This window comes from Channa argus, chromosome 18, assembly GCF_033026475.1.
Source record: "Channa argus isolate prfri chromosome 18, Channa argus male v1.0, whole genome shotgun sequence".
Classification (NCBI taxonomy): domain Eukaryota; kingdom Metazoa; phylum Chordata; class Actinopteri; order Anabantiformes; family Channidae; genus Channa; species Channa argus.
This window is the reverse complement of record NC_090214.1, coordinates 20,516,688-20,533,201: the sequence shown is the minus strand read 5'-3', so window position 1 is coordinate 20,533,201 and position 16,514 is coordinate 20,516,688. Positions and strand designations below refer to the sequence as shown.

General features: G+C 37.6%; 1 protein-coding gene across 3 annotated transcripts; it reads left to right on the top strand.

Moving 5' to 3' along the window:
• The first annotated feature begins 4,235 nt into the window (after nucleotides 1-4,235).
• Nucleotides 4,236-14,704, top strand: LOC137103768 (leukemia inhibitory factor receptor-like). Of its 3 annotated transcripts, none has more exons than XM_067484411.1 (18): nucleotides 4,236-4,584; nucleotides 5,075-5,164; nucleotides 6,302-6,453; nucleotides 6,524-6,699; nucleotides 6,801-7,076; nucleotides 7,176-7,296; nucleotides 7,846-7,976; nucleotides 8,063-8,208; nucleotides 8,297-8,450; nucleotides 9,823-9,884; nucleotides 11,201-11,423; nucleotides 12,106-12,285; nucleotides 12,376-12,477; nucleotides 12,566-12,736; nucleotides 13,291-13,419; nucleotides 13,520-13,613; nucleotides 13,717-13,783; nucleotides 13,995-14,704. In XM_067484411.1, exons 4-18 carry the CDS (start codon nucleotides 6,561-6,563, stop codon nucleotides 14,436-14,438), a joined length of 2,439 nt encoding a protein of 812 aa, XP_067340512.1. In that variant the 5' UTR covers nucleotides 4,236-4,584; nucleotides 5,075-5,164; nucleotides 6,302-6,453; nucleotides 6,524-6,560; the 3' UTR covers nucleotides 14,439-14,704. The 3 variants fall into 3 exon arrangements, with proteins under 3 accessions (XP_067340512.1, XP_067340510.1, XP_067340511.1); XM_067484410.1 differs by having other exon boundaries at nucleotides 4,237-4,584; nucleotides 6,546-6,699; XM_067484409.1 differs by lacking the exon at nucleotides 5,075-5,164 and having other exon boundaries at nucleotides 6,546-6,699.
• Nucleotides 14,705-16,514: the final 1,810 nt, after the last annotated feature.

Sequence of the window (16,514 nt, the reverse complement as noted above, 5' to 3'; positions counted from 1 at the left end):
GTGATTTAAAAAAAAAAAGAAAACGGCATTTTTTTCAGTGACTACTCAATGTTTCAACGTTCAGAGTAGCTTTTCCACAATATAGTTTCATAGTTTTTGGGAAAGTTCCACAATATATTGTAGCCCCCCACGGCTTATGGGAGCTAACTGTGGGAGGCCGCGAAGCAGAAGCTAAGGCTAATCCTAACTCACTGAGCTAACTAATCGGCTAGTATGGGTGAAAAGTGGCTTGTGAATCACATTGTCTCCAATATGATTCATTTCTATTCCCATTTTTTTCCCCTGGTGTGGGGTCCTGAGAAATAAATTTTTTCCAATAGGTCAAACTAGTAAAAGACCAATGGGAACTACTAATGTTTTCTCCTGTATCAACAGGCCGCACTTTTTTGGCTTCTCTCTGCCACGTGTGTCGTTATTTTTGCAGAGAGAAGAATGTTGCATAGTCTCGAGATTAACTACTTTACCGTAGTAGTGTTTGCTAATTTCAAAGTTTCAAAGAATTTAGATTGAGCCATCGATAAATCTATAGGTCTACAATTTTAGCTGAAGTAATGTTGAACGTCATAATGTTTGAGGTTATGTTTATTCTGCAGAGACTGGTAACTGTGCAGCGTGTAAATGATAAATATGTTGTGAGTCCAGTTTCTATCCACGAATCAAATCTTCAATCTTTTGTCACCTCTAATTAGAAGAAATTCCAACTGATAGGTGCACGATCTAAATATGTTTAACATGACTTCTGCATGTCTCAACAGACATCTGCCACATCTTTACTGTTAGCTTTAACTAGGATTGTTACAGGTGATCTGGCAGATCCCCACTTGCAATTGTTGCCTGCAGAGGGCAACTGGGAGCCATTGTAATTTCTATTTCCCTCCATCTGGTTTTGTACTCCAATACTATTACATCAATATATCAGAGGTTTAGTCAATATAGTAATTCCTCAGACAGCAGAGTGCCATTCCTCCATAATCTTTTTTTTTAATTGTAAGCTGCTATAATTAATGAATTCTAGGTTTTTTTCCTTGCCAAATAGAGCCTGAAAGCCATTTGTCCCACTCCCTGAACTGGTTCTCTAACAGTTTTAATTACTTAATAAATATAATGTGCCATTGCAGCACATGATGTTTGCTGATAATGTACTGGTCCATTTTCACCTACATCTTTGCGATACCACAAGTGTTACTGGAGTTTTAAATTGTCAGTAAGAGGAAGCATGTAACGATGCCTTTAGCCAGTTGATCTAATCACACTTGAAAGTAAAAAAAAAAAAAAAACGTAGACAAAAGCAAAGTTGCAGACATTTCTGGCTCTAAACCCGAATTATCTTTTATTGGTCATACTAAGAATCACACTGAAAAAAAAAACAAATAGGATTTTAAGGCCTATCTGAGAAGTTCTGGTTTTTTTTTTTGGAGTTTTTTTTTTTTACATGATTCTGTGATTCTGTGTGTTCAGCAGACAGGAACTAACAGCTGACAAAGCATTTCACTAGCTTTTTCAAAGGTTTCGTCAGTATTAGTCAGTGTTGCTTTTGGTGGCTTTGGTTAGCTGGTTTTAAAACACAGTAAATCCCCAAACATTTGTAGATAGACTGTTCGTGTGTTTCTCGGTGCACAAACACAGAGAGCCTCCTGTTTGTGGCCTCAGAAAGCCTGAGCTCAACACTCTTGCACTTTATTTTCCCTTTTACTTCTATTTCGGTGTTGTGAAGTCCCAGGCCATTCCCAAACACTTCCTGATACCCACTCTCTCCAGTAACTCTGTCTCATCCTTGCCAACAACTCAACAACAGCTAAATGAACGAGCTCCCTTCCTATGAATTTTACATGTATCCACACCAATCTGATGAGACTGGCACCATCACAAAATAAAGCCAAGCTTTGTTACTATTTAAACAGTAAGCCAGTGAGTCATTTCCAAAGAAATGGATAAAACTAGGGTGTGGTATGTAAATGAACATTTTAAAGGTTTATTGGTGAATTGAATCCTGTACGTCATTGCTGTACATATTGTGTACAAATACACAGTGTAAGTAGAGGAACTGCCTTGTATCCCATGTAAAGTGATCCATGGTCATGTCTGAATGAACAGCATAAGTATGGAGACTCAAAGTTTACAAACTTTGGAATGAAATAAATCATAAATATACACAAAGTTTTGTTGTTTGAGTCTTGATATGGATGAGGGCTATTTTTAGGACTACTATTTATTAAGTCTGTCTTTAAACCTACAATTATGATGGTAGGAATTCTGACTTTAAACTCGACTAAATGATGCGTTTAGGGGTCCTAATCCACTTCTGCACATTTCTAAAGTGTCTCTGACTGTTACTTCGGAACTCAGAAGTGGATGTTCTGTCCACGGTGTTTTTTTTCAAGGTAGCTAAAGACCATTTTACTTATTTTACATTTATATAAATTAGATGCGTGGCAAATTGTTGCATATTTGAATGACAATGTGGTAGAGCCTGTTACACAAGAGGTATTGTGATACAATTCAGGAAGTGATATGCCTCTAGTCAGTGAATATACACTGTATGTGCACATCCCACAGATGTCTTTTGTCATCTTCGTTTTCGACATTTGTGCACTGTAAAGCACTTTAATGTTGTGCAACATGATCACACTGTCTTAAAAAGCTGATTCGGCTCAAATTAGGTTTAAAGCAAAGTACCATTAACTCAAAGTAGTAAGTTGACAAAAGATGTGCTTTCGTTCTTTATTTGCATTTTGTCAACAGTAAGTTGCTCATGTTGACATAAAGAACTTTGGGTACAAGTCATATTGTACCCAAATCAGTAGAAAGATAACATCTAAGGCTGCTACCACTGGCTTGGTTACAGTATAATCACATTGTCTGCAGGTAGGGACTGACTTTACAATTAACTTTCACCACTGGTGCCATCATTTTTATTATTGTGTAAAGAAAAAAATGCAATATTAATAAAGGCATAAACAAAGTTCTCCCTCTCTCTCTGTGATGCTGAAAGGCTGGTCCACGCATTTGTCTCCTCCAGGCTGGACTCCTCCATGGGATGTCTGATAGGAGCCTTCAAAAGCTCCAACACATTCAAAACAGTGCTGCCAGGATCGTGCAGAAAGATGAGCTCATCACTCCTGGCTTCCCATCCACCTCCGTATTGCATAAACTCTGTCTACTTATCCACCAGTGCATCCATGGAAATGCCCTACAACATCTTAAAGAACTTCTCCCACCACAATCTACAACAATGCATCCTCGTTCCATAAATATATATCGTCTTTTCTGTTCACAAAAGCATATTAATGGGATGACTCCTTTCTTGTATTTTTTATGTTTTATATGTTTAATTCTTGCTTTTGTGTAGCAATTAAAGTGCTTTATGAATGAAATGAATTGTTATTATTATCATTATTTTAAGTTGTACAATGCTTAGAAATACGATCATGTGCGAAGGTAGTACCTCTTCTTTTAACTCATTTTAACTTTTTGTGTGTGTGTAAAAAAGTGCCTGACTGTGGGTATGAGGTGTTTCTGCTAAAATGCTGTGTTGGGTTTCCACCAAACATGGCTCTGAGAATTAAGGCAAAAACAGCTCGTCTCATATGTCCATAGGAAATTGTTCAGAGGCTGTTTTGCAAACCTCAGCTGTGCTTTCATGTTTTTTTTTTTTTACACAGGTTTCTCCTCATAATCCTTTTAAACAAAACTAAAACTAAAACTACTTCAGTCTCTTTTAATTGTGCTGTCATGGACTTTACATTTAACATGCTTGTTGAGGCCTGTAGGGTCTGAGATAGAGATCTTGGAATTTGTTTTGATTCCTCTGGGTATTGCTCAGTCTGACATTGGGGTTAATGTCCTGGGACGTCTTAAATTCTTTCCACTTGTAAGTAATCTTTCTTGCTTGAACTCAAAATAGTTTGGAAATGGTTTTATTAACCTTTTTTTGATGTGCAGCAACAAATTCTTCTTTAGAACCACTGCTTACATCTTTCCTCTTATAACAAATAAAGATAAACAGATTCCTGATTTCTCACGGTGGTCCGGGTCATTGACCAAGAAAAATAATAAAAGCATTTCCCCACTGGCTTGATGAGAGCCCACCACACTGACTCTGTTTTTCTAAAGCAATTTGTAAGTTTCAAAACATAAGAGGAAGCTGTGCATGTCTCATCTGGTTACTGTGACTCATCATTACCAGAATGCTGCAGCTCCATTTCCTGCATTTAAGTCCACATGGATTTCACAATCATTATGAGCTCGAGCAACAAATGGATTTCCAGAGCATGCATCACTTTGGATGGGAGGGTTCCTTCGGGGAGTAACTTGAACACTTTTGTTCTGTTTGTTTCTGATCTTCTGTGATAAGCCTTTAGTGGCCGACCATGTTAGCCTTTATTTCCACAAGTCCCAAAAATGATCAGTAGCCGTTTTTCATGTTGGAAATGCTGAAGACGTGTTGAAGACTTTCTGTTCAGTTTTTCATCAAGAAATAACAACCACAAACAGCTGTACTACAGAGGATAATAATGCTCGCATGGATGTTACTGGTCTCGTTGTTCTGCAAGAGCATGCAGGATGGACATAGACAAGACAATGGTGAGAATTTTTGAAGTTCTTTATATTTTGAAAGTAAAATAATTTGTAATATAAAACATTCTTTGCAGTGAAAGGCAATCTGATACTATGCTGTATTAATAACATCAGAAAGTTGCCCAAGTTCCAAACAATGTACAAGTGCTGTGGCGTAAAAAACATTTGAGCCCCTTGTGAATTCTTTTTTTTTTTTTTTGTTGTTGTATCTCATTTCTGGTATAATACTGTTTTCGATCTAAAAGCTAAATGTACCATTAAAAAAAAAGGAAAACTAAACAAATACATCATTTACTTTATTGAAGTAAAAAGTTTAAACAATACCTAAAGAACATCACCACTCGGAAAAAACGTATGGCCCCTAAACCTTTTTCTTTTCTTTTCGGTCCTTCTGAGTTCGCACGCTCTGATGTCTTACATCATTGTCTTGCTACGTTAACTACTGTATTTACAACTGAGTTTCAACTCAGTCTAATGAGCTGATGTTCTCCTTTAGGAAACCAAAGTTACTGGTCTTAACAGCTACTGAGGGCTCAAACCGAAGCAGCTCAAAGAGTGTTTAATGGACAGCGTGAAGGCCGCGGTGGTACGTTATGGATCCCCTTGCATTGGGATTGCATGTAGGGGGTGCAAACTTAAACCTAAACCTATAGCGCAACAATAATGCACATTTAGCTGGTGTTTTACAAATGTTCTTTTATCATCAGAAGTAACAAAAATGGATAAATAGTGTAAAAAACCTCATAGTACATCAGAGCAAAGCTTTGAACAAGTTCCTGAAATATCTAACTTCCCTGTTCCCCATTGTAAAAAACATTTAAATGCAGTTAGCTCACTGGGGAACCAGACCAGACGTCTTCTCCACCTCAGAATTATTTTGTAAGCCTGCTGCACAAGGTTTCTCTGTACAGTGACAGAAAACATTCGCATTTACTCATCCGATGCTTTTAACCAAAGCAACATACAACTGAGGTACAAGGCAGCAAAAATCAGCAAAAAGTCACTGGAGAAACCAAACAGTATCTACACAAGAGGATGGTCCAGCACAGAAGACGCAACAGCAAAGGACACTCATTTGAGGACAACAGTGTAAACAGTTCGGACAGAGTAGACACTTATTGTGGGGATGTGCTGTTGTATCCTCCTGTGACACAGACTCATTCAATTGACAGCAGTTCAAAGATATTTTCTTCTTAAACCATTTTGCGTGAAGCTCGCTCTTTTGACCAATCAGAGAAAAGCAATATCTGCTTGTTTAGTACGTTTTTTAACATTCTTGGTTGTTGTAATTTGATTAACTATGACTGTCTGAAGGGCTGTGCAAAGCTTGAGTATAAAAAAAGTCAGCTTACTAGATTTCCTGAGCTTTCAGTCATAGCAGAAAGAGAAAGCTCCGAGTTAATAATATGTATTTGCAAAACAACTTTAATAAATCATCCTGTGTAATTAATATTATCATCTTACACCATTACATTAGGCTACAGACATTTTGTTTAAATAGTGCAACAAGTCTGAACCCTTTTAAAAAATAAAAACATATGTTAACTTATTCCAGCTCAGTGCTTCCACGTAAATACAAAACGGCCTACAACCTCCCAGTAAAACATAAGGGCCGCTGTCATGGTAGCTGCTGTAATGCTGTCTGTGCAGCTGACGATGTCTTCTTGTCCTGGTTATGATGAAGAGTTTTATTTTTTAAATGCTCTTTGCTCTCTTTCCTCAGGTGTTTTGGCCTGTGAGCCTCACAGTCTGACACTTAACAATACTGGCCAGGTGTTACTGTTAACATGGAAAGAAGACCCTTCATGCTCTGCAGTAAACGAGACCCTGGTCTATGACCTGGTGGTTCTCAGAGCAGACAAGCAAGTACATGAGGTACAACTTAATTTAAATTTGTAGAACAAATTACCTCTGTTTCTCACGTAGCCAATGAACATATCGGTAGTTTGTGTGTGAAAATGTTTTAGGATGAATTTACTGTGATGCCTGACAAGATAGGCACTACCCACAATTGGACCTGGACCTCAGATTTGCCCTTGGAGTGTGCTTCGCATTCAGTCAGGATCAGGTCCAGATACAAAAAGCAGAAAAGCCAATGGGAACTAGAACGAACTCTTCCAGGTTAATATTGAGCTTAGTGAACTTTGTATTTTGATGATCAGAAACATTCAAGTTATCATTTTCTATATTTAGGTTATTTATTCTCTTTTTTGCTTTTTTAGGAGTAAAAAAATCAACAGAGCTACAGCTTTATCCACAGGACCTAGACTTTTTGGTTGGCAGCATAGCCAAATTTTGCTGTGTTCTGCCAGCAGGAAGAATATTTGAAACTATGTTTCTGGAAGGCTATGATGGCCGTAATATGAATACTACCAAGATCAGCAATGAAACATACGTCCTGACTGCCTACTTAAATCAACCATCAAGTTTGTCGTGCACAAATGTAAGGTGTGAAACAAACATGAACGATGAAGCTGGAGCTTGTGCATATATTGGCTGTAAGTATAAAATAGTGCAGTGCCTTTTTTTGTGATTTACAAGTAAAAACATGTCTTAATCAATGGTGTATATTGTTTTACATACTTGCTATGACTTAGATCCACCTGGTGATAAGGATCTTGAGTGTGAAACCCAGGACCTGGAATCAGTTCGGTGTCATTGGACAGTAGGAATTAAAACACGGCTCAGATCACCAACGGCTTATCAGCTTAATGGAAGGTATAATGAAAGTACTGTAAAGTGGAACCACAAAGGCCAAAAAGACCTTTTTACAAACAAGTAAATAAATAAGTGTGATTTGATTTGTAATATAATCACTACTGAAAACTTAAAGAAGTACTTCTCAAGTCTGCATGTAGCATTGCACATTGTCATTTTAGGATGGAAATCTGAGATGTTAGTGTGTTGTGATTAATAGAGAGAGACACGCACAATCAGGAGATTGAGTTGGACATATAGTGTCCTACTGATACAACTTTTGCATTAGCTTAATTACCCTTTAATCGATTCCATAACGGCTGAGCTCTAGTTTTCATTTTGTAACTGGTAAACAAATACAAGGAATGGTTTTAAAAGATGTGAAGAAATGATCCTGTGCACCTTGAAAGAAATTCAGACTGATGGGCATTTTTTTTTTTACTGAGTATTTAAACTTTTACATACTGTACATATTCACTTTAGTAGTTGGGTTCCAATTGTTTACACCTCCAATTTGTATTTCCATCTGTCTTAAATCAACATTTATATTCTGTTCTCTTTGTATTCAAGACCATGTGAAGTTCATTCTAAAGGGGTATGTGAGCAAAAAATTCAGGGTGATGAGAGAACATGGAATTTAACTGCAAAAAACAATCTTGGGAAGGTGGAGCTCATAGATTCTGAGGACATAAGAAAAAGAGGTACTATTTCAAAGTCATTTGTGTATTTGTGAGGTAAAATAGTTCATTTATCTATACTGTATGTCTGTATGTTTCTTTTGATTCAGTGCGCATGTTTGCTCCAAAGAAAGTGGCAGTTTTAAATGTGAATGCAAGAAATGTCAGCCTGAATTGGAGGTGGAAGGGGCAGTACTACAACAATCTCAGCATAAAATGCCAAGTAGAGGTTAGCCATGGTGTAACACGTACCACAGTGAGTATAAATAGGAGGCCGAGACGTCAGCAAGATTTTAATCTTGAAATCCATCTCTGACGTCATCTCGTCTAAATTATGTTTCCAGAATGAAAGGTTTGGAGTTGGCCTTAAGTATGCAGTCGTGAATGACTTGATACCCAACTCGGTGTATAACGTGCTTGTGCGATGTGGAACAACACAAGATTTCTGGAAATGGAGTGACTGGAGCACACGAGTCAGCTTTCGCACAAAGGGTGATGGTATGTATTGTAAAAAGCAAACACACTTTAAACAACCTAATTTTCAAAAAAAAAGTTTGACACACTCTAAAATGCAAATAAAATGAACTGTAAAAGTACTGTAAAAGTATTGTAGTGCTAAAAAAAACACCCACTTGTAACACCTTACTAGTAATAACAATCTCATTAATGGGTACAAAAAAAAGAAGTATGAATGGGGTGAGGTTCAATGGTTTATCAACTTAAAAAAAAACTTTTCACACAGTATGTTGGATGCTGAATACTTACAACACTTTCCATATAACTGCAATGTATAACTTTTCTGGTCTGGCTGAGTTCCTTTGTTGCATGTACTACCTCTTACTCATATTCTTATATGTCTTATGTGCTCTCCACTGTACATTACCAAATAAGGGCAGGACCCAAAAAGAAAAGCAAGAAAAACAGAAAGCATTTCTCAACAAGAAGAAAAAAAAAAAAGCAAAAAATTTGGGGCTTTCATCATCTACAGTTCGTAAACATCAACAACCCAGACAAATCTACACGCATGGGACAAGGCCAAAAAACAGCAGTGAATAGTTGTGAAATCAGGCCCTAAAGCAATACTGCATTAAAATCGGACATGGTTCTGTACATGTGAATCCATTTACAGTGAACACAGTTTGTCACTGCATCCACACACGGAGATTTTAAATAATAAAGTTTAGGGTTAGCAGTGGCTCAGTTGGTTAGACATTAGGGTCGGAGGTTTGTGCCCCGCCACCACGTGTGGAAGTGTCCCTGGGCAAGACACTGAACCCCCAGCAGCCCATCCCCATCCCCAGCCAGGCAACGCAGGCAAAACAAGATTTAGAAATACTGGTTGCTTTAACTCATTCACTGAAAATGTAATAATGTGAAGTGAAAAACTGTCCTGTGATCTGACAAGTCAAACGTTCAAATTCTCATTGATGAAAAGGTCAAGGATGATATGACTTGTTATCAGTCTAAAAAACTAAACTAAAAACCATCATCTGTTATGGTGTGGGGCTGCATTAATGCATGGGTAACTTGCACGGCTCCATTAATGCCGAACATTACATTCACTTTGCAGTGCTGAGTGTGTTCAAATCCCTTTGCTTTTTGGACATTTTACTATGTTATTCCCGTATGCTTCAATAGAAAATAAATCACTATCAAACTACACACATAATGCTTAGTGACAAGGCAACATATTCTTAGAAACATATTTTTTTTTAATTTACAATTTTCAAATAAAAAACTTATTGATGACATTGATTGATAACACTGTACAGTCCAATTACCCAGTACAAAACATATTTTGAGTATATTTTTATTTTATACTCAAAAACACATTTGAGTAAAATGTTTGTGCTTATATTTGCCCCCACAGTTCCAGATGCCCTAGATGTGTGGATGCAGATGATGGATTACCAGGTTTTAATTGTTTGGAAAGTAAGTCAGATAAGTGGGTGCATTCTTTCATGCATACAGCCTCTTTAAACTAGCATTAGCATAATTAAATGAGATGGAGACTAGATGAACTTAAAGTAAAATTAAAATCATGATGTCATTTTAATTTTATTGTCATAAAAAAAAAATGAATGTCCATGGTTCCTTCACTGAGAATCGTACATAGGAAAACTAGGTGGATACTACATTTTTTTAAAAATATCATGGGTCTCTATGGCCAGCAAAAGTAATGTTAGATGAACATAATTCTTTCTTTCTGATAAAGTTCTTTCTGATTCTGATAATTAAATTTGATGTGGTCTCTCTGAACATGTCTCTGGCTGAAAAAATGTCGTTCCTTAACAGCTAGTCACATTTCTTGTGTTATTTGATATTATATAGATGTTACATATTATAGGTTTTAATAAATGGAAAGTAGATAGCTATTACATATAGATAAAATATATATTTTATATAAATATATAAATATTGTATATATAAAATATGACCATATATAGAATGTTATTTTATTTACTTTATTTTCATTATTACAGGGTGTAGTGTCATAGTACATGTGTGATGGCACTGCAGGCCATGTGATACTGTACAACTAAATGTATAGAAAAGTACAGCGGAACATGTGGTACACTACTGCAGAATGTGGGGCATCACTACAGAGCGGATGATAAAAACTTCCACAATGTTGTGTACTACAGGAAAATATAAAAGCAACACAAAAACCAAAACATTTATCACAGGAACATGAGCTACCGGTACCACATAAATTATAAGGTATTTTCACACAGGAAATGTTGTGTATGGTGTAGTTCTTACAAGAACACATCTGCACACTTGAGCAACAAGACCACTTGCACAACAGTCAACAACAGTCAACAACAGTCAACAGCCACTTAATTGTTGTGAGATTACATTTATGCTCTTTTGAAAACAGAAAAAACTAAAAGCTTAGGCCACCAATGTCCAGACTGCTGGGACCTAAACCTGTGACTCGTCAAAGATTTAACTACAAGCTTAACTGTACATATTCACATTACAGTTGAGTCGTCCACAACTTCCAATGCAAAATTCTCATTTCCTTCTCATACAGCATGCAAGACTTACAAAACTAAAGCATTTCTTCTCGTGGCACTTTGCCTTTTTCTCGTTGACTTAGCTGTTTGCTTGCTTTGTATCTTACCTGTAAACCATCAAATCGTCAGCAAAATGTGTAACTTTTGCATTATTTCCCTAAGGGATTTTTCAGGATTGTTGATGACACCGTGCTATGTAAGTAACCTCCTTATGTTACTTCTACGCAGGAACCACTAGCCAATCAGAGTCACGGAAACATCACAGATTATACTGTGACCTGGGGAAAGACCACAGAAATACATCAACAAAATACTGCCACCGTGCCTCCCAACAAGCACTGTCTTCCACTCAATCTGGACACCACTGAGGAGTACAATGTCACAGTTGCAGCTAGGAATATAAATGGCAGCTCATCCCTATCAGCTATCACCATACTCCGCAACAACACAGGTATGAAGCTACTGTAGCAGACTTAAGTCAGACTAAGAACAATCGTCATGTATATCAACACTGAGACAGATTAGGGCCACTATAAAAAAAAAAATTGGTTCCAACTTTTTTAACAATTCTGATGTCAAACTTCACAAAACCAGCTCAAGCCTGCTGTAATTTACTGAGTTTAACCTCACAATTTATTATTTTCCTCATTGACTGTAAACATGTCAATGAGACTTGACCCTAAAGTCTTTCATTTCAGTCATTTTTATTCAAGTAACATTGTGTCCAAAGTGATGGAGGACAGAATGAACAAGCATTGTTCTTGCCTTTTCGAAAATTCAAAGTTTTTCTTAGGCTTGCGTGACTCTTCAGCAGTCCGAGTTTCACCTCAACCAGGTAAACCCAGAAAACATAGGTGATGGTAACATATAAGAGAGCTGCAATTCAAATATGAAATGTTTGTTCCATATTAATCAAAATATGTGCTATGTTTAGACGGCTGCAGGAATTTGGTTTTGGAGTATATAAAAATGAAACAATGGGAACTCTGCTTTTGGTGACCATTATAATCAGTAGTTCAAGGCTCTGTCTCTCAGCTATGTCCCTTTTGTTCTCTTTCACTAAAACAAACTAGTCATTTAACCTCAGCAAGCCAAGTGAAGTTTGGCTTCCTCTCTTGTGTCTTCATTTTCAGACGGAGCCAGAGTGAACACTTCTTTGATCACTGGCAGCAACGGTAGCTTCAGCCTGTCCTGGTCTGCCAGTCCCAATGCCACATGTGGCTACATAGTGGACTGGTGTCCTACCTCAGGCGATTGCATTGTGGAGTGGCTAAGACTACCTCCACAAGAAACTAAAGCCAGAATATTTTCAAGTAAGTCCTATTGTTTCTGAAGAAAACAGTTGCACCCACTGTATGGTAGTGTATGAAACATGATGTTTGTTTTCCATGCATCCATCCTAGAAAACTTTAAAGATGGAGTGAGATACTCACTGTCCATATACGCCTGCACCCACGGTCCTCCAGTGCTGTTGGAAAGAAGAGAGGGCTATGTTAGTGAGAAAAGTAAGAAGTACTTCCCTGCTTGCTTGATAAATGGGACAGTGCCACAAACAAGTACTTTGGTTAACAGCATTTTCTTACACTTTGCCAGGAATGAAAGACAACCTGTTTGGAACACTGAAATTGATACAGCAGGAATTCGATGTTGTGGTATCGTGGCGTTCAATACCTCCAATAGAACGGACTGCATTCATCTTTGGTTATATTCTCTATTGGTCAGAAAATAACAACAAGGACCAAAAAGTCTTCAGTGTGAGAACAGGTATACAACAGTATTGTGACTGCTTTCTGATGCTGGCCTTTAAAAAGTCCTGTTGAGACAATGTTAATTCCACTTTTGCAGGTTTAAAAATATGAGCTGAAAATGAATGCATCCATTTATTTCCAATGCAGGAAATGTTTTCCAGAAAATGTGTTTCCCATTGTTCTATTGGTACCTTCCTCTACTATTGCCAGCTGTAGCCAGCTGCTTTAAGCGGAACTGTCAGATTCCGGTGTTGCCAGCAGTGAAAGTGAAGAGCTCTCTGCTGGACAATTGATGCAACAAAAACTGGGAAAGGGATATATGAACTACAGACTCTGAGCTTGTGCTCGGGGCAGGACAAAACATAAGAATGAAAAAAGAGAAAAAATAGAACCCGTAACCGTTTTTTGATTTTAAAACATATTTTCCTCTTCAAATATACTTTATTAATACCACCGGTTTTATTTAGTCGTGTATGACACAGAGCTTCCGTTTCCACTTTTCAGTGTTTTCATTTCCCCTTCAAAATGAATTAACTCTGTATTAATGCCAATCTCTTTCTCTTGCTTTAGACGATCCTGAGGCCACCAGCCTGGTGGCAAAAAACCTGAATATTAGTTCCTACACTTTTACAGTGGAGGCAATGACTGCATTGGGAGAATGTGGAACGACAGTACAATCTTTCACCTTGAATTCCCTGAGTATGTTCTTTCCTTTGCACTGTCAGACCATCATTTATACTCATTTCCTAATATCTAATATGATCTATTTCTGTTCCTCATCTGGGGTGTTTGTCACCAGCTGATAGTTTGATAGTGATGGTCTCCATTTCCCTGGTCTTGGTTTTTTGTTTCCTTTCCCTCTTCACTATCCTATGCTACCGACACTGGGCATGGTAAGCAAGTTTGTTTGTTTCTACACATCTATCGTCCGACAGTTCGTTGTTGTTGTTGTACCTTTATTTAAGATTTATTTTCATGTATTCCCACCTTCAACAGTATCAGACAGAAGCTCTATCCTCCAATTCCAAAGCCAGTGTTGACGGACAAATGGTTGACATCACCAGTACGTTCTTTACTATTTCTCAAAGTGGCACCCAGCTATTTTCCACGTATACACTTTTTTTGTTATGGGGAGCAGCAGCAGTTGCATGGAGTCCTTTATGGGGATTCATATGAACTAAGCAAAAATCCTCGGTTGTGGCATGTTAAGGTTTTCAGTGTTACCTCAGATTGGGTTAGGAATGTACAGTAACGTAATTATGCCTGTCTTCCAGAATGAACACAATCGTTGCGTGGATCAACATCACAAAAGAGAAGCTGATGTCTTGGATTTTCCAGAGCTGCTGTGTAAATCAGGAGCACCAGTTTACTGTTTAGACAGCCAGAAAAACCCAACTCCAAACGATTACTATAACACGCTCAATAAGAACACCCCACCCCCCACAACGACCACCCCCTCTCAATCAAGGTTGCCACCATCTACGTTGACAGGTGTGTTTCCTAACCCGTCATACAACCTGATAATCCAGACTGCGGACCAGCAATCTAACTCAGAGCCCCAAGTTCAGGAGGCTGCATCTTTAGACTGGAGCGGCATTGAATACCAGCCTCAGAGTCCAAACGAAATCTTTACCCTGAACCAAGAAGGAGAGATTCCAGACAGCCCTTTGGTCTGTGTCACCACTTACATGTTATTACCACAATCACCGTCCCAATAGATGTTGCATGCTCATGGAGTATGTTGAAGTATGTGTGACAACAAATATGAGAACTCTCCCCAAAAACTGCCAATGTGAACTGCTTCAGAGAGGTGAAACCGTCTTCCTAACTAATTACTAACTTCCTAAGTGCACTGTATGTCAAGTTTATGAAATTTGTCACATATTGATTCAGATGCTAGACACATGTTGTATTTCTTTATGTACCTGACCACACATGAGTGATAAATATCAGTTCTTGTTTTTTAATAAATTCGAAAATGGTTTCACAGTGTTTTCATTTAATGAATTATTTAGTGTAGACATGAGTTAATGTCTGTGATCTGCGATCAGGATAATCTTTTAGCAACCGACACTATAAATCAAACTTTGCTCATAGCAGTGTACAAAATGCTTCTGAAACAGCATCTAAGGTGGAATTTCATCATTACCTGAAAAGATACATAGATGAAAATTCTAACAACTTTTGAATTCTGGTCTAATTTTTTTTAAGGAGGTAGGGGGGGGTCACTGAGGCACCTCAGGATTTCTTAAGTCCTGAGTATGCAACAGAATCTTGGATTTCAGATCCATTTTATTCATTTTATTGTAAACATGTAACTTAATAGAAAAGCTGAGAGCTAGCACTATAATTGGTGTAACTTAAATCTTATAGAAAGTGCAAAACCCCTTTAAAATAATCGTGTTCTTTGTTTCTGACATGGAATTAATGTAGATTCAAAATGGCTTTTTTGACACAAATGAATACTGAATATCTCTCGGTTCACAGTAAATTCATCATTAAGAAAGTGAAAGAACATAGCACGTGTAAATCTGCCCAGAGCAAGTCGTCCTCGGACACTGAGCCACTGTGTAAGTCTATGACTCCTCTACAAGCTCTTTTTTGTTGCAGTTTATTCTGTTATTTCACATTAAATCATATCAACATTAGAGATGTAGTTTGGAAAATATCAGCTTCATTAAATCCTGTGTGTTTTCACAGGGTCAGCGGGTGGTTTACAACACAGAATATCTTTAATAATTGGTTATTTCTCTGTATTCAAATGTAACATTAAGAAGTAGAAAGGATTTTTTGGATCAATTTCTGAACTAAGCACTAGAGGGAGCCAGTATTGAAGTATTGAGCGAGCATATCATTCAAATACTCTATCTCTGTGTAGTTTAAAGATATTTGTACTGTACTTCCTTGTTTCCATTTGGATTTTCAGGATATCAACATCTCTGCTACTGAGGAGGAAGCAGAAGATGGCATCTAATGGAAGAGAATGGTGTTTTTATTAAAACATCTCTCCACTATGGACTAAACATCTCCTCCAGATGATGAGTTTTCAGTTTAGATGATGTCATCTGGTTCTATAAGAAATACGAGGTACGCAGCAGGAGAAAAAAAGGGCTTGATGTCCTCCATCTTGAAACCTTTAAGGAAAGCCTAACTATTTGTTAGAGATGAGAGTGGCCTTTTTAAATACCTATGATTGAGCTGAGAATTACTTAGAAAAACCCCATACAACACAGTTTTAAGTAGTTGGAAATGGTAGATGAGCTCGGTCACGTGACCTGATTGCAAACCCTATAACGGAAGTTACATCTCAGTGTGGTCACTGTTGGGAGATGCATGCGCCATCTTGTAATCTGTTCCGTCTGTTTATTGGTGACTACGACAGTGGTTAACTACATATTTATTGTTTGGCTAAAAAAATGTTTGAAACGTTCAAATTTAATGAAGATTGGAAAAGATTAAGAGGAAGTAAAGGAACTCTACCTTGAAAAAGTATTTTGCAGGATTTTTGGGACAGTCTAGGTTTGTCTTATCAGTATGGAGGGTAAACTTTTCCTAGCATGTGTGTCACAGATGTTGTCAAACTACCCAAAAAGAAGGTGACAAATGCTGCGAGTTCTGTACCATTGGCTACTGTGGGAACCACATCCAGATATGTTACTTTCAGCATGGTGGCAGTTGGAGTTTGGTGTCGTGGCAGGAGGCACTCGTCAGTTTTGACAACACCTTAAATTGCAAAAGCATTATTGTATTGTAATTGTAAAAGTATTTTAACTGTACAGGGTGTGTTTTAAAGT

Coding starts and splice junctions, on each gene's coding strand:
- LOC137103768 (XM_067484409.1), top strand. CDS start 4,515: ATGCTCGCATGGATGTTACTGGTCTCGTTGTTCTGCAAGAGCATGCAG. Junction 11,424..12,105: donor CATACTCCGCAACAACACAG/GTATGAAGCTAC, acceptor CTTCATTTTCAG/ACGGAGCCAGAGTGAACACT. Junction 12,478..12,565: donor GGGCTATGTTAGTGAGAAAA/GTAAGAAGTACT, acceptor ACACTTTGCCAG/GAATGAAAGACAACCTGTTT.